At 47.0% G+C, this 17,297-nt stretch overlaps 5 protein-coding genes across 5 annotated transcripts; 1 reads left to right on the top strand and 4 right to left on the bottom strand.

Moving 5' to 3' along the window:
* Nucleotides 1-233: 233 nt before the first annotated feature.
* DFL_001950 (uncharacterized protein) lies at nucleotides 234-2,197 on the bottom strand (the record flags this gene model as incomplete). The annotated part of the gene is made up of 3 exons (XM_067630660.1): nucleotides 234-1,354; nucleotides 1,414-1,642; nucleotides 1,709-2,197. 3 exons carry the CDS (start codon nucleotides 2,195-2,197, stop codon nucleotides 234-236), a joined length of 1,839 nt encoding a protein of 612 aa, XP_067493282.1.
* A 4,023-nt stretch (nucleotides 2,198-6,220) lies between these two features.
* Nucleotides 6,221-7,286, bottom strand: DFL_001949 (uncharacterized protein; the record flags this gene model as incomplete). Its single annotated transcript, XM_067630658.1, has 3 exons — nucleotides 6,221-6,960; nucleotides 7,022-7,112; nucleotides 7,194-7,286. The coding sequence occupies 3 exons, from the start codon at nucleotides 7,284-7,286 to the stop codon at nucleotides 6,221-6,223; spliced, it is 924 nt and encodes a 307-aa protein (XP_067493281.1).
* A 2,569-nt stretch (nucleotides 7,287-9,855) lies between these two features.
* On the top strand, nucleotides 9,856-11,169 carry DFL_001948 (uncharacterized protein; the record flags this gene model as incomplete). The annotated part of the gene is made up of 3 exons (XM_067630657.1): nucleotides 9,856-10,237; nucleotides 10,323-11,100; nucleotides 11,154-11,169. The coding sequence occupies 3 exons, from the start codon at nucleotides 9,856-9,858 to the stop codon at nucleotides 11,167-11,169; spliced, it is 1,176 nt and encodes a 391-aa protein (XP_067493280.1).
* Nucleotides 11,170-11,713: 544 nt separating this feature from the next.
* On the bottom strand, nucleotides 11,714-13,237 carry DFL_001947 (uncharacterized protein; the record flags this gene model as incomplete). The annotated part of the gene is made up of 1 exon (XM_067630656.1): nucleotides 11,714-13,237. One exon carries the CDS (start codon nucleotides 13,235-13,237, stop codon nucleotides 11,714-11,716), a length of 1,524 nt encoding a protein of 507 aa, XP_067493279.1.
* A 1,161-nt stretch (nucleotides 13,238-14,398) lies between these two features.
* On the bottom strand, nucleotides 14,399-16,815 carry DFL_001946 (uncharacterized protein; the record flags this gene model as incomplete). Its single annotated transcript, XM_067630655.1, has 3 exons — nucleotides 14,399-15,408; nucleotides 15,472-15,625; nucleotides 15,685-16,815. 3 exons carry the CDS (start codon nucleotides 16,813-16,815, stop codon nucleotides 14,399-14,401), a joined length of 2,295 nt encoding a protein of 764 aa, XP_067493278.1.
* Between the last annotated feature and the right edge of the window lie 482 nt (nucleotides 16,816-17,297).

Below are 17,297 nucleotides of genomic sequence, written 5' to 3'. Positions count from 1 at the left end.
GCCGAGGGCAAGATAACTAAAAGGGGATATGGATTATTGTTATGGTTGAAATAGGAAATAATTATGAAAAGTGTTGCGTGGCCGCTGTTGCATTTTGGACAGGCAGCGAGAAGTGTTGCGTTGTCGTTGCTCGGAGTATTACGCATCCGAAGTATGCCGGTCAGCCCGTCCAATCCCTCCCTTTAAAGCTTCGGGGCACCCATATTTGGATATTGGGTTTTTCACTTGCTTCTTTAGAGACGCCCCTCTTCCATTCGGACGGCTTCTTCGACAAGTATTCGCTTCGGCTTCGCACTGACCTTGTAGTTTAGATCAACGGACCAGAAATGCGAGAAGGCAGCGTGCAGCAATGGAAGACCGCCATAGATAAGACCCGCGACCGGGAAAATCACATAGTCCAGCCAAGTAATTGGGGACCACGGATCCCTCTGACTGATCTGGTCTTCAATGTCCCGGTATAATCCAGACTTCTTCAGTTCCGCTGTTCTAACGTCAACACATACTTTGTGGTAACGCTCATAGCAGAAGAAGAAGTAGAATAGCATGGTTAGGAAACCGAAAGCTCTCAGGTATCCCATGGCGTCCATGGAGAGCTGTACCCATCGGCTGATAGCTGTTGCGGGGTTAATGGCGAGGTAGATCGATGAAGTGATCAAGATGACAAAGAGGTGGGCTGGAAGAAAGTGGGCTTCGAAGATGCGAGTCAACAGGTCGATGTTGCGGAGGGTCAGCTTGCTGCCGTCCTCGATTTGAACTCTGAAGAAGGAGAACTTGGCTCCCAGAGAGATGTTGGCGTGACTGTCATAGCAGAGGCTATTGACACGCTCGCTGGTTCCGAGCTGCGACCACTGCTGGATTGCAAACCCGGTATCAAGGCAGCCCCACATATGGCGGAGGGCCTGCTGATATCGAGCTCGAAGGCCATCAAACCAGCCCCAGATTCCTTTTTCCCCGCTGGCAACATTGCAGTGGCTTGCTGGACTGGCGACGCATTCAATATTGAGCTTGCCGTTCATGAGGAAATACGACTTGAGCATCATATGCATGTCTTCACCAATGGCTTCTGGACCGGTGTCCCATCCCTTGACAAGGTCAACAACAGGGAGGGTGAGAGTGTATACCGAGGTTGGAATGGCAATAGTATCGATCCCAGGGGTGGTCTGGAAGCAGGACAATCCAGCACCGCACCACATGAGGTCTGCGACGCGAACGAACCGAGGAACTTGGTGGGCATTGCGATCGAAAATGATTGGAGGCATATACAGAGTCATATCAATAGAGTCATCCTCCAAGACGTTCTCAATGTGTCGACGGGTGATTATATCGAAGTAAGTGCTGAGCAAGTGTGTATCACCTAAGAAATGTTCAATAATAAAGACTAACTGTAATTTGTGAATTAAACAAGGTACTCACTGTCCATGACTGTTAACAGAATATGTTCCCAGTTTGGTCTGTCCGTGTACTTTTCCAAGAACCTTTGGGCAGCCCAGCCAACGTTGCTACTCTTTCCAGGGGCCTCGCCATCGATTGAAGCAGGGTGTAGGGTGAACTGCATATCACGAAAGCGCCCGCTAAACATGGCGATGAGTTTCGTCGCGACGGTCTTAGCGTTCGGGTCTCTTTCCTCCATGGCAAGGCAAACCTGAAATGAGAACGGTTAGCAAATACGATTTCACATGCATACAAAGTCTGAAGTTGACAGCCTCACATCATAGTGGCTCCGGGCCGATTGGTGGCTGGCAAGGACCTTGAGAGTATCCTCGAGCACCTGAATGTCCTCCTTGTAGCTGGGGATGATGATACTGTGTACGACGTCGGGTTCTAGGGGTGCACGGTCCCTGAGTTGATAATACCTCATGAAGCCATTTTGCTCGGTGGAATCATCGTCGTCTTCTTTCTGAAAGACGGTCTTGGTAGGCCGGTGGGTGGTATTGGCACGAAGAATCTCCGCAGAGGCTTTCCATACACGCCATGATAGGCGAAGTGGGAAGAATGTTGCGAGTAAATGGAGGAAGAGGCCCCAACTGACGAAGAGGACTTGTGCAACGACGGGGTACTGGCCGGTGATAAGCTTTGTGGGAGAGTTCGCTCCGAACCACAGAGTTTGGAGGATTTCCAAGGCGCATTCAGCCAGTATCAGAAGACTGATAATTGAAAGGCCGGGTAGGCATCTGATGATCCAACTCGGCGAAGGCATAGTTGTAAAAACGAAGAGGAAGAGAAGGATAAAGAGAAGCTGGCGTATTCAAGTTACTCGGTTAAAAAAAACGAGGGCACACAGAAAGAAAAGAAATAGAGATGAGCTAAAGGTATGGCAACAATAAAGAGGGGGTGAGATGGTATATAAGAAGTGGAAGAGTAAGAGTGGTAGGAGGAGGACCCGGATCAAAAATAGAAAGGTGTAACTCTGTATTTTCTCCGTTGAGGACTGGACCAGAACTGGAGTCTGACTGGCGAAGGTGAGTATAAATTGGCGAAAATAACTGAAGAAAGTAAGGAATTCGATTCGGAAGTATCAATTATATTGGCCGCGGTCTACTTGCTTTCTTTCACGTTCGATAGCTATCCCCCCCCCCCTCCTCTGTTTGAGTTTGCCATGGCCATGTAGAAGTCTCAATGATGGGCATGTGGTCACATAGGATGGTATGTCTGGCCTACCCGTCCCCAACTCGAGCAGTTCCTCCGCTCCTCCTCACATTGTATCCTCTCATCCTGCCGCGATAATAAGTATTTGCGATCTTAAGTAATGGGTGCGATACCAGGGGGGGCACCAGCTGAGGTACAGTCGAGAGGCGGCCATTCTTTTAGGTGTTGCAAATAGCACGACGAGAACTAATCAATCCATGATGCACCTGGCGCAGCGGATAATTCTGATTGGCTAATTTAAACGTTCGCCATGGGAGGTCCCATGGAGCCTGTAGGTCCCCACTTCTTTTCCTTACACTGCTAGCGCAATAGTACTTGTGCGGTCGCTTCAACCTTTTTTTTTCTTCTGGCCAAATCCCTCAGAACTGTCATTGTTCGAAGGGAAATTTTGGATGAGATAAGCTCGCGGGTCCGTTTTACACAGCGAAGGACCCTGTCATCTCGACCCCGTGATGGAACGACAACTGTCGACATGCATTGCATGACTGCGAACATACCATTTTTATTTTATTTCACCGAAGCCTCTGTAAGATGACATGATAGGATTTGTTATTTTATTTTATTTATTTTTATTTCTTCTTGCGCGTTCGCAGAAAGAATACAGAACCTGAATTCATGTATCTTTTGAATAAGGAAAAAAATACCTAAGATATTGGCATTCGCTACGCATTCTTGGGGCCGTGCTTCTTTCATCTTAGCTCCGACGAGCCTCAAAAACAACCCTCTGACACTTTGCTCGCAGAACACCCGGACCGTTTAAGATCGTATTCAACTTTTACTCACGGCAGTTCTAGAAGACAGTATACTCAAGAAAGTTACATTTCCCCACTGGAGATTTCGTGCTCATGTTCGGATCTTCAAACAACACCGTCTACAATTACCAGGTATGTGTACACATACAATCGTACGATTATTTCCTGCCCGACGAGAAAGATATCTCACGATCTTGCATAGCCACGTATTCCTTTGAAACAAACAAATAGGCAAGTTACATTAAAAAGGGGGCGCTCAGTCGAATGTGAGGGTTGAAAGATAGTTTCACTGAATCCTTTGCTACGTTGAATCAGAGCCCGAGCCGGGAGGCCCTGCCAGCAATTTTTCCATCGGGATATGCCTTCGCATACGATCTTCCGGAACTTCGTTAATGCACAGTAGCATCAGGGTAAAACCAGAGACGGTTTGTTTCGCTTCGTCTAAGGCCGTAGCGGAAGGTATGATTCCGTACTCTTTGTATCTGGCACACGACAGTGAAACTACTCTATTATACAGATTCAACTCCAGTTTCCCATTGTCCATTGTTCTAGATTCGAACAATCGATTGAGCGCCACTAACATTACACAATTGGGTCGGCGTATCCCACCACCATTCTTAGCAGGTCTGCCTCGTTCTCCCCCATGGCCGACTCTAAATTCATCCACAGGACAAGGCCTGCTAGGCCAGTTTCTTACATATCTGCTTAAGTGCTTGCCTACGAGGAAAAAAACATTTCCGCACTAGGTACATATATCGGTACGATTTCCCGTGGGAATAGCGTTATAATAGGTATATGAATATCGCAGAGCCCTGCGCTCAAATACAAGCTTCTAGCCGACACCCTAGCACACCTCACTTTTAGATCGATGCAACCGGTCAGGGGCCTTCGAGGTCAAGCTTTTGCCTTGCCAGGTGTCTGACCTAGTCGTTCCAAGGAAACATTCCTTCACATTCGCCCTGCCAAAAACAAAGACGCACCTAAGACCCTAGATCTTACCAGCACGGAATAGTCATTAATTTCACAAGTGCGAAGGTTGGAAATTTTAAAATGGCCATTGAGTAGGGCTTGCAAATGCAAGATCGGTTGTGCCAAGCTATAAAATACCTGCCGCGTCTGTTCTGTCCCCAATTTCAGGGATTTGGGGGGAATATCAATCATATGTTGCACAAAAGGAAACCTCGCCAGCTTCTGCAGAGTTGAAACATTTTCTCGATTACTCACCATCAAGTCAATACTTACATACAGATGTAAAATCGAGTCCGCCAATTCGCTGTCCCCGAAAGATATTTGCTAGGGAACTTGGACCGAGCCAATGGGGATGTGATACCTGACTAAGGATACAACAAGCCACAACGCGAGCAGCACTCGGCATTCATGTGCATTGCAATGATTAAAAAATCATTTGATGATTCTCCACCTCGCAAAGCTGCCCCTCGGCGTAAGACAACGTTTCTTTTAGGATTGGATGTAGAGAATATATGGGATAGTTTTAAATATAATTTGACCATACTATACTGTTCCGGCGAGCGAAGGCTAAGGTAGAAATTATATCTTGGGCCGCTAGCCACACAGACCCCCTAGTTCTGCCGGCCGTTCGGAAACGTAAAATGCATATTCTTTCTCGTTGCATATACGCCTTAATAGGATCTACGTGATTTAGCTATCCGAGCCCCGTCGGGAGAGGAAGGTTCTCGCACGACATCTAATAGTCCCTCAGCAGATAATCACCTTCGAACAATCAACCTCCTTATTCGCTCTCTATTCGCGATTAAATATAAGATCACATTCTACAACTACGCAGGTTATAACGTTACATGTGTCAACCGCGAAAGTGGTTATTTGAAAGGTTTCCCCTTTCGCAATTATTGATCTGGAAAGTTCACTAGTTCGCTGGTGATTGCTAGAACCAACAGCTTCCTTAATTTCTCATTTTCAGGAGGCTGATTATTTGACTAATCAATATTGTCCCTGCGTCAATAGCATCGGCCGAACATTGCGGTTCCGGCCATACTCGCTGATGGTTGCCCAAGGGTTGGTACTATGGTTTGCATTGGGATCCGGACCCTACGGGGAGACTGCACTGGTCCCGTACCCAGGCTGCCCTCTTCGTACTAACTTTAGGCCTTTGGGTCCTCCGAATTTTTGGAAATATCTGTACAGAATTCGTCGATCAAAAATCCCGAAACACGATGGATTCGTGAACAATATGTGGTTGGTCGATAACGATCTCGAAGCACAACTCTCAACATGCAGTGGGAATACGTCCCACCGCATCGTTTAGATTGTTAGTGACATCTAAACCAACAGGTCACCTCTTCTCTCTAGCATTCACGATAGGAACCGGTCACAGCATTTCGATCCTCAGAAATAGCAAACGCGGACTTATACCTGCAGTCTCCTCAAAACAATGCAAGCATAGTGAAACTTTTATGTCTTATATTAACGACAATAGGATCGCTCTCTTGCATTTGTAACGTAGAACTATACCTTGATTTACTACGCGGTCCCATATGCATAACCTCGAAACTGCCCTCATAAGCCACCCATCTAACAAGACTATTTCGATCACCCATCGGTTCAGCTATCTTCAACTGTGCAAAGCCTCTTAGCGCATAGATACGATACGAGAAAGCCGAAAAAATCTCAACTTTTCCAACGGATATTGCTATCACAAATCACAAGAAAAGAAGAAAATTAGAAAGAAAGGTAACGAGTGCATTTCTATTCTAGTCTATGAACCAAACAGGATCCAATACTTGCCGTTTATGCCGCTCTAACAGGTTTTGCTCTATACCGTGAACACCATCGTAACCTACCTTCTATCCCAACAAATCCCCCAAGCAATCCAAGTACACATCAGGACCTTCACCAATTTCACCAGCTTTCAGAATATCCTCCTCCTTGCTCACACCCGTCAAGACGGCAAGAGTTCCCTTCAACCCGGCTTTAAGTCCGAATTGGATATCGGTGTTTAACCTGTCCCCAACCATACACGCCTTGCTCTTGTCCAACGAGTACTTCTGCTCGATACTGTCCATCATAGCTTGACTCGGTTTTCCAAAGGCGATAGGTGTGCGACCAGTCATAAGGGTCAACGGAGCAGCACAGGTTCCAGCACCAGGTAGTAGTTTCCCATGTGTGGGAAACGTAGAATCGATATTCGTGGCGAAGAAATGAACGTTAGGGTCTTGAAGGTAACCGCCTGCAATAGCAAACTTCGCGTAGCTGATCTTGCGGTCTAGGCCGGTGACTACAGCCCATACTGACGGATCGGGACCGACATGCTCTGCGACATCGTCTTCGGGGAAGGGAAGCGGTGCTGATCCACCGAAATATGAGATTCCTTCGGCGGCAAGTTCATGTTCGATGCCTTCTTCCCCGATGACGAAGACTCGTTTGCCTGGGGGGATCTTGTAGACTCGAGAAATTGCAATTGCAGTGGAGTAGGAGGAGCCAAAGACTTCGTCTACTTGGACCGGAATACCGAATTGTGCAAATTTCTTGCTGTAGGCTTCTCGGGATTTGGAAGAGTTGTTGGTTACGAAGACAAGCTTCTTGCCTATTGGTGGCGACATAAGTACTCCCTATTCCATATATCTATACCGAATATTCGAACTTACCCCTGTTCCGAAGCATTTCCAAGGTCTCAACGACTTTCGGAAGAAGAACGTTTCCTTGCCATAGGACACCATCGCAGTCGAATAGAAAGTACTGTCATGCCCCGTTAATAAATGCATTTAATTGAGAATATCCTACCGATCCGGCGTGTCCATATGATAGTTCAGAGCTTACATCAAACTGATCGATGAATGCATCGATTTCTTGCTTCTTCCCGGTAAGCTTGCGCGGGGCAGCGCGGGATATGGTATTCACTTCGGATCCCATAGCTCAGCGAGGATTGAGCAGATATTAATATAGCGGAGGATTGCCGGCACCGCAATCAATGATAGATGGGGTTTGAAGCTGGTGAACAAAGGACGCTCAAGCAGGTTGTTAATTGGAAGGTATTTGGTGTTGAAGGTGTTGGGAATCTACGGCGTTGTCGGAGCATTAGCGCGATAGCTCTTATATACTTGAGTAGCGCAGCGCTACGGTAGAGTCATTTTCCATGGCGACATTCTGCCATGCTTGGAACGGCTTCCCGCCCAGGTTACACAACATTAGTTTAAGATGGTTTCTAGGGTACTTATATGGCCTCTAATCATTGAAGCCTTTTCAGTCCATATCAAGAGACCTAGAAGTCTTTATCAATGTTGGGGAATGAATCCTATGCTTGGCACAAATTTGGAGTGGGCTTTATAACGTTCACTCGGACCAAAGTTGGGTAAGATTGGGATTGTAGTTCAGGGGTAGAACGTTTCTTTCGCACTCCTAAAACCCCATTTGGGATTTGAGTCGAAACTTCTGGGTCTAGAAAAGGTCCCCGGTTCAAATCCGGGCAATTCCACTCCTTCATTTTTTTTTGTAATTTTTTTGCATGATCTTTTTTTATTCTCATCGACGAAAACGAACATGCCAAACGTCTTCTGCTATTCCGCGTTGACTGTGTTGGATATTGGTGCTGTGGACGTTGGTAGACGAGTTTATCTGGGACGGCAATATTATGCCTCATGCCCAGAGAACGATTTAATGGAGTATATCTTTATAATCACTAGGCCGTCGGTATCTTTATCAATTGGCAGTTAATATGCTTTTTAGAATTCTTTTCAAAGTCATTAATATTTCGTTCGATCTTCTCGAAATATTGCGTCTGGCGATCCTTCCTTTATATTAAGTTCTGAAGATATAATCATAACTATCCATTTATTATCTAGAATTTAGTATTATCATGAGTTAAAAGCGGAAATCATACATAGGTATTAGTGCTTAAGTGCTTAAGTAGGTAGTTTCTGGGTTTAAGAGTGTTTGGTTTAGAGGTATGATGGGCCAGAAGGGTGGGTCGATGGATTGATTGAGGAGAATAAAGGGTTGAAGGTGATGAGGGAGGATGTCAGTAGGGAGAAAATGGAAGCGGTAGGGTGGGGGATTTATACAAGGGGAGAGGGTGTGTATTGGTTGAGGTAGGGGGTTAGACAGATCTATAGAGGGGACTGGTATCTAAATCCCACAACCTTCATCGAAATACCCAATTGTCAAATCCTCCACCCTGTTCAACGGTTGCTTTGCAAATTCTAGGTACCAAATACCGGGAAATGGTCCTCTGAAACTTAATGTTTTAACGTTTCTGGGTGCCATTATAAACCACGAATAGTGGCAAATAACATCGAAATCCCAAAAATTTCGTATTGAGGACTGCTAGCCAGATTTCGTAAAAGATTCTCCAGTCTCAAAAACTTAAGTCTCGAAGACCGTGATAGTACATTTACCAAATGCTCAATCTCAGACTTCGCATTCCCGGTTTCCGTATTCAATCCCAGACTTTCTGCCCCTCTTTCAAGTCCATCCGGCCATACATTTCGAATGCTAAATTGGAGACCCAGATGGGTGAAAAGCGCTGGGTTGATATGGAGCAATAGAGAATATTCTGGGCGAAGCCCTCTATTTAGATGTCTTGAGAAACTGCGGCCGATGTTTAAATTACTCCCGTTGGGAACCACAATACAATATATATAACAAAGACAAAACATAAAGATATAAAAAGACAAAAAAACACTCACCAACATTCCGAAGAGCAGGCACCTCCCGTTCTCAATCATCCTTCCGAAAGTGGAAGAAATCTCCTTAATCCTTGCATGATACCTCCCATTCGGACTAGAGCTATAATAGAACGAAAACTCATGCATAGCTAAGGTTCTTGTGAAACGCAAGCTATCGAAAGGGGTTTCTCTCTTCCTATTAATTGCCTCTAACAACCGCGAAGTCTTTTTTGGGGTTATCCTGATATGAAAGTCGTCTCCAATCCTCGGGGGCATCGCGACTGATGCCAAAGTGCAATCTTGAGTATAATCGTTGGTGAGCAACCGATGAAAGAGTTTTGCGAGTTAGAATAAGAGAGAATAGATCATCAAGTCCTAGATACGAGACGATTAGAAAGTGGATTTCCGTGGGAATATCCGCCAACTCTTTTGATATCGTAGATATATTTGGATAGAAGTAGTCAAGATAGAAGGGAATGGGCCCAACTAATGTGATGTCTGAGGAAGAGATTTGAGCTTTTTGTGATCGTGCTGCGTATGTTTTTTTTTTTTTTCAATCGGTTGGCCAGGGTCGATTCTCGTGAAATGTGAACCACGAGTTTCTAATGAGACGACACAGTCTCGTAACTAGGATGAAAAAGGCATCTATACTGCGACCACGAAAACCAAGCAACACAAAATTCCCAACCCACCATCCTCACATTCCAACAAATCCAACATCTCGTGGGCGTGGGTTTTTATATCCAAAAAAGAAACAAAAATGATAGTATAACCCTCCTACTATGCCCCCCACCCCCACCAATGCTTCAACCGCCCAAATGCTCCTCCGCATCCCCTACACAAGCCCCCTCCCTTCCTTCCCTCCGATCCCCACAACAGCAGCAACCCTCCCAACCGCCATAACCGCCGTTTCAAACTTTCTCCTGAACGCCCGATCAACCCTCATCCTCTCCGGGGCTGGAATATCAGTTGCATCCGGTTTACCAGATTATAGGGGACCAAAGGGGACGTATACATTAAATAAAGAGTATAGACCTATATTCTACGGGGATTTTGTGCATAAAGATGCGATGAGAAGGCGGTATTGGGCGAGAAGCTTTTTGGGGTGGAAGGGGCTTGAGAGGGTTAGGCCTAATAAGACGCATATAGCGGTGGGGAGGCTGTGGGAGGGGGGGTGGATCGGGGGGGCTATTACGCAGAGTATGTCTTTTTTTATGCATTTTTAAGCATATTCTGAAAAAAATATGGTAAGGGAGAGTTAGATGCTGAGGTGTGTGAAATGTAGACGTGGATTCACTCCACACGATGTCGCGCCCAGATATGCCGATAACCAATCTTCATGGTCTGCTATCGACAGTATTATGTCTTACCTGCCGTACTCACTCCGAACGATCTCCGTTTCAAAAGGAATTACACAGATTAAACCCAACATGGTCGGAGTTCCTAGAAAAGCTGCATTCGACGCCAGATATGCCCATAAAAAGGGGTCCAGACGGTGATATCGAAGTCCCCGGCGTTCAATACGAAAGTTTTCGATACCCGCCTTGTCAAACATGTCTAAACAATTCGACTTTCGACCGAATGATACGGGTTGATAAAGACGGCGCGATGGAAAGGATCGAAGGGGATGGAAATGTTCCGGGGATAGTTAAACCGACATTGGTTTTCTTTGGAGAGAATTTGAGAGATGAAGTAAAGAAGGAAGCTGAAGAAAAAGTGGATGCGGCGGATTCGATATTAGTGATTGGAAGCAGTTTGGCGACTTATTCGGCTTGGAGATTAGTTAAAAGGGCGAAAGATCAGGGAAAGAAGGTGGGGATAATTAATTTGGGAGGCGTTAGAGGTGAAGATGCCTTCTGGGATGATGGGGAAGGGAAGGTCGCGGCAAAGTATAAACTCGGAGATGGTACGGACGGTGTTAGAGTAGAGTTTGATGCTGGAGATGTTTTGGAAGGGGTATTAGAGGTCCTCGAACGGATTGACGGCAAGAGAGCGAATCGAAAGGTACCCCTTGACAATTCGGGAACTAGTCGTCAGGATATCGAGCTCAGAGAAATCGAAATGTATGGCCCCTAGCAGTATCTGTGGCAATAATCTACTAATACTGTCCGCATAGTGCAACCGCGAGGTAAAAGTCTACAGTGATGTAAAGGGAGGTAGAATGTCTATCACCCTTGTAATATACGTATACGAATAGAATGTATTATCGATAGAATTCATCATTGATGCTGCCGAGCGAAGGATCAAACTCAAAAGATAGGTCGCGCTAATTAAGAAGCATTAGAACAATAATCTGGGAGGAGTTTGGTAGTTCAACCAACAGACAGGGGAGTTGGGTTTGTTGGAACCAGCTCGCACAGGGCAAAGAAAACGTGGACAGGGAAACATTCATTCGCTTAATGAAGAGGGTGATCAATTTGTTAGAAGGGCTGGAGGTTCGTAAGAAAAGACATGCAGTGATCTCGGGCCAAAAAAAAAAAAAAAAGCAAGAAATCAACGGTACGCCCGGGGTCCTTCCTCTTCCAGGCTCCTCGAACGCCAAAAGCTAGGCAAAGAAATTCAAACAATACGAAAACAAATTGTAGCTCAATCAAAGCACCATCGGTAAAGTTGCAGGATCATCGTAGTCGAGTGTTAATGCTGAAGTCGAGAGAAAAGGTTGGTCGGGAAAGGTGTTTAGTAAACTTCCTTCGCCATACCTCCTCGCTCAACGGCCATCCAGTTCTCGTCCTCAGGGCGATCATGGTCACTAAGTTCCGACCAGCGATCGCTTTCCTCGGCTTCGGTCTCTGAAGGGGCGCTGATGGTACCAAAATCCTCAGCCATGCTCTCACCCATTCCGGTGGAGATGTAGGACTGAGAGATGTCCGATTGACTGATACTGAGCCTACCACCAGTAGACGCCTTCTCGTGACGTGGATTATTACCTGATGGTTGGAGAGTGTAGGCCGAAAGGTTGATATCGGATCCTTTCTTCGGAGTGGCTGGCTCCAAGACCGGGGAGGATGGAATAGAGGCCGAATCCAAATCGTCATTGACAAGGACGGTATCATCTGCGCCATCCATTTGCAAGACTTTCGAGAGCTTAACCTTTTCGGTCTTCACGCCGCGGGTTCCTCGAATTGTCTTTTTCCCATCTGTGATTTCTTTCTCACCACTGTCCAGCTTCATAGATTCCGTAGCCTTCAGAACGTCTCCAATTTCCTTGCTGAGATCATCCTTTGGTTGTCGTGGCTGCTTGGGAGCTAGGTCGAGAAGCTTAACAGGAGGTCCAAGGAGCGGATTCTCCTTCCCATTCTCAATAAACTCCAAGGTAACGACGGCCCAATCGACGTTCAACGAATTTTTCCAGGCAACTTCGGAGCGTGGAGCCGTCTTCTCCGACTTCTGGATGAGTGTCTCAGTCGTGGCTGGGTTCTCAGGACTACCCAGCTTCTCCTGTGGCTGCTTATCCTCAGGTTCATCCGGATCATCCTTGAAGAAACGATTCTCGACGACCGTCTCCTCGCCATTCGCACCAACCTCAAGCGTCTTCGTAATAATCGCGTTCTCTTTCTTCAATTTCTCCTCCCTTTTGGACCTCTCCCTCTCCTGCATCTCAAACCCGCTGCGGCGTGGAGTATCGCTCCTCCACTTCACTGTCAACATCTCAATCAATTGGTTAGACCCCTTTACCAACCTTTCGGCCTTCTGGATTTTGACCCATGACTTGAATTTGAACAGCTTCGATCTGTATTGACGTTCCTCCTCGAACAATGGAATTTCCAAATGCTCGAGAAGAGGGTTGATCTCGTCTCCTTGGGAGGCATTCTCGAAGATCAATTCCAAGTTTGACTTGACAAAGATCCTAGGAGGGTACTGGGGGTGTTGGTTGCGGAAAATAAGGATATAAGCGAGTTCTTTATGGTTGTTGATGGATGGATTGATGGTTCCACCGTGGACGACACCGAAATGCCTGTAGATTTCGGTAGCGGTGAAGGTCTTCCTTTGAAATGGCTTCTTTTCTGGAAGGGCGTCTGGAGTCGTCATTTTTGAAGCAGCAGAAGCGGATGCTGAGAGATCGGGGAGTTTATGACGAAGGTGTGGTGGAATGTATGCTGATTTGGATCCGGATAGATTCGACAACTCTGGAGTGGAACTTGCAGCGTCGGTGGATCCTGCTGTTGAAGCAGCAGTTTGGATGGTAGCTTCAGAAGACATTCTTACGAAGGGAGCGTGCTGAGGGAATAAATAGTTCGCACGATCCTCAAAGAATCTCGAAATCGGGAAAATCCGCGGTAAATGCAGACGAAGGATAGGAAGATGCAGGAAAGATGAGATACCGAAGGTTTGGGCTGCAAGGAGAGATGAGCAAGCAGGCCACCCTTAACCTAGGTGCTTCGTATCAATGGATGAATCAATGATGGTGTGGTTTCGCTTGTCAAACGCTGCATGCAGATAGCGATTACAACATCGATGGGAGCCACACCGCAGAGAGCTTTCGACGATCCGATGGAGGGAGGAATCGATGGTGAATGTTTTCGGCAGTTTGGGAGGGTGTGTGGTTGGAGAAAGCAGGGTTGATGAAACGGGAATAATGGTAGATGAACCAGAGGGGGATGGAGGAGAAAGAAAGTAGGATCAAGAAGCTACACGGGAGATCGGAACCAACAAAACGGGCATGTCCATTACTACATGGCGTGTTGGGAAACACTAAACCGCATAGCACCGGGCTTCGTGCAGTAAACCCCTGCCAGTTCATGCGGGCAGATATCGATAACGACGACCCTTGGCATTTTATACGACCCAACAGCTTCCAGCTATTCTATTCTCAGCTAGTGGTGTAAGGGCCACGAACAATGCACTCGCACTCGGGGGCTCGACAACAGGGAGGTTCGAAGTTGGTCCTATTTGATAGAGGAGATTAGGATACAGTACAAGGCGAAGAGAAGATTAAGGGACGACATTCTTTCGAATTCTGACTGATTCAGAACATCGAAGGTAGACGAGACAAGAAAGACGAAACAAGAAGGAGAAAAAGAAACACCGATCCCATGATTGGATTAACAGGTTTGCGAGGGAATACAAGGCAGAGTAACGTCAAACTAGAAGGGCAGCATATCATATATCAATCAACTCCGGCACCTCTCGCAATGAAACATCCTCAGGCATATGCATCGTAATACAGAAACAAAAATCAGATTGCGGGGGGGCGAAATAGTAAGTAAATCGAAAGGCCAAGCTGGCATCACATCATCCAATTACAAGGAAAGCCCGTCTAAGCTGTAAACGAGTGTCAGCTGCCCGATAGTTGGTGGTCACCACTGAACCCATCGCTTTGGTTGGTCTTTTGTCGCTTTGGCTATGAGGCATTATTAATAGTTAAAGCCCGAGCTTCTGCATCCAAGCCGGCGTAGCTCCAAAAACATACTTGACCACGAAAACTGCAACTACACCCACCACCCCAGCAGTCCCCGTAATCTGCACCAGTAGGTAAGCCCCTCTCCTAGCTTGCTGATTAAGCCGGAGCCAGCCAATGGGATCTCTCCTATCCAAGCCTCCGACTGCCATCCCTCCTTTTCCAAATCGAATGATCGGTTCTACCGACATTGTCTCTCCGCTGTTCGTTTTGACAAGCATCTTGCCGGTCCTATCCACTGGTACCAAGCTTCCATCAATAACACATTCACCTAGCTTCTCGGTCAGCCAAATGGCCCGATCCCCCTTTGCCAATCGTTCAAATCGCTCTTTCTCTGATTTAATCGACTTTTGAAGGTCCGAGGCCCATTTGGCGAGGTGAAGTTGAGCCATATGCTCTTCCCGTCTTGTATGGTCAGCCACCCGAGCTAAAACAAATGAGCTAGCCGTTCCGCTACTGGCTGATCCAACACCCGTGCCAGATACCGGGATCAAGCTGCTGTGTGGAGACCGAGATCGAACTAACTGGGTCGAAGCCGACGGGTTAGGGATGATCGTGGGGTTGAGAGCGGGATGCTTCGATTTCCAGGCCAAAAACTTCTTCGTACTACTATGACGTAGCCAAGCCGTATGATCAGGGTCGAACAGATGGTTGACAAGCTCACCGAGCTCGCTAGTGGCTAATGGAGGGAGGTATTCCGGACTCATTAAGATACTGGCATCCATACTTTCATCCACCGTCTGAGCCGAGGAGGTAGTAAACGGCGGGCACGATGGCAATCCTCGAGCGACATCGTCTGCCGATTTTCCAAACAAAAAGCTGCGGATCCCCGCATTCCTAAGATCATTTAGAATCGAGAGCTTGAGCTCTGTAGCCTGGGCCGGGGTCAATGTGTCCGATTTAGCAATTACAGGATGCACGTTTGTCAGTGTAGAGAGTTTACGGATAAAGTCGATGTCCACGGGCTTGAGGCCTATTGTGTTACGAAGGTCAGCATGGTTTCTCACCGGAGACTCATCAATGTGTATTTTCTTACGATGTAGAATAACGTAGAGGACAACATCAACCTGAGGTGAGCCATTCCCGGTAAGGAAGGATAGCAGATCCCCTTCACTCCCAGTCATAATTGATGTAGTCCGCTCTAGCTGCTTTTCAACGTATTTCACCACAGGTTCGATGCATTCAGAGTACTGGAGAATTCGTTAGTATGTATTCCAGCCCCAGCGTAACCTCCCTGGACATAACATACCGAGGTTCCAGCCCCATACCCAGGTGTGTCGACAAAACACACATTCCTCTCCAGTACTGTCTCCCCGGTACTTTTCCTCCTTCTCAACACTCTGCTATCTTCAAAGTCACTCCACCAAGTAGGATAAGGCTTTGTACTGGCATATATCTCAGTCAAAGTATTGGTAGTCCCTGTGGTTTCCTTGCCTCCATAGAACGAGGATGTAACGGAGCTATCCGGTGTAGTGTACACCCAAGGGTCAACATGAACGATATCATCGTTCGCCTGTATGATCGATTTGATCAATGAAGTCTTCCCGATTCCCGAGTCACCGGCAACTAGGATCTTTAACCGACCGATCTCCTTCCCACGAGAAGTAAACGGCCGCCGACTGGGCATTTTGATAGTAGGCATAATAAATTGCGTCGACAGAGCAGAAGAGTCGAGGTTTTCAACGACAGTGGGGTCTTGAGGGTCCACGGTCTTCCCTTTCCCAAGCTTTCGTTCCAATTGTAGGCTTTCACCCTCGTTTAAGAAATCGGATAGGCTCTTAGAACTAGGGTTTCGAGTACTTGCGAGGGAGTGTGAAGGAAGCGGTGGCCCCGGTGAGTAATTTCGCTGTAATGGCTTGTAAGGAGATCCTGGAGGTAAAGTATCTGTGATAGATAATGGAAACGAAGCATTCGACGACCTCTCTACATCGTCGTCATCGGATACGGGCTCTGATTCCAACCCCCCCATCATAGGCCTCTCAGAGTCACTCTCCAGCTCCTCTTCCCGCAATGGTTCCGGGTTCGCTGACATGGGAAACGGTGGAGCGAGTATAGGTATCGGTTTTGGAGTATCAGGAGTAAGCGTATCCTCCCGGTCTTTAGCAGATAATCTCCGTCGTCGGGAGTGTGTACTTTCAGCCTCATTGCTAGCAAACGAGGTCCGTCTGGGATGGGATGTAAGGGGTGCCTGAGCACTAGAGGCAGACGATGAGACATTCGACATAGTAGCTTCGTTGGCGAGGAAATACGTCATCATCGAAGGGGAAGCTGCCGCGGTGTTTAAACTTCCGGTGAGACTGTCGCCGGGGCCGGGGGAGAGGTCAGCACCAGACGATTTCCTGGACCTGCCAGTCAAAAGGTCGCCAGATGCTGGTCGCATCGTTTCAACAAAGGATATCCGCCTACGTAGCTTGGGTGACGTCGAGTTCCCCTGTTACCAATGTGTCGTGGAATTGTGGGTTCTCCCCACAGAAAAAACAGAACGATAGGATAAAGCCTATTGAAGTTGATGAAACGGACTTCGAGATTTTGAAATAAATGGCCAATCAACAATAGACCTACGATATCCCATAGATAAGTGTTTATAAGGTGTTGGATCCCGGGTGACGACAGGCCGGGTTCGGTCTAGGATGGGAGATAGGAGCTTGGCACAGGTATCGAGAAGGTATTCGTGCGCTTATTAATCGATCGTGGCCTCAAAACAAGCAGCTATCACTTGGGACGTGTCAGACGAGATGTTTACAAGCAAATAAGGGTAATAATCTATTGTGATGGCAATTAAGAGGGGTCGAAAGCTGTCTTACAGAATGCCTCCCGGTTAAAACGGAGTTTGACGTGGACAGGGTGGCCGGCCAAGGTCGA

Source organism: Arthrobotrys flagrans (genome assembly GCF_004000055.1).
Source record: "Arthrobotrys flagrans strain CBS H-5679 chromosome Unknown unitig_3, whole genome shotgun sequence".
NCBI lineage: Eukaryota > Fungi > Ascomycota > Orbiliomycetes > Orbiliales > Orbiliaceae > Arthrobotrys > Arthrobotrys flagrans.
The sequence above is the reverse complement of the archived record's forward strand: the minus strand, read 5'-3'. Positions and strand labels throughout refer to the sequence as shown.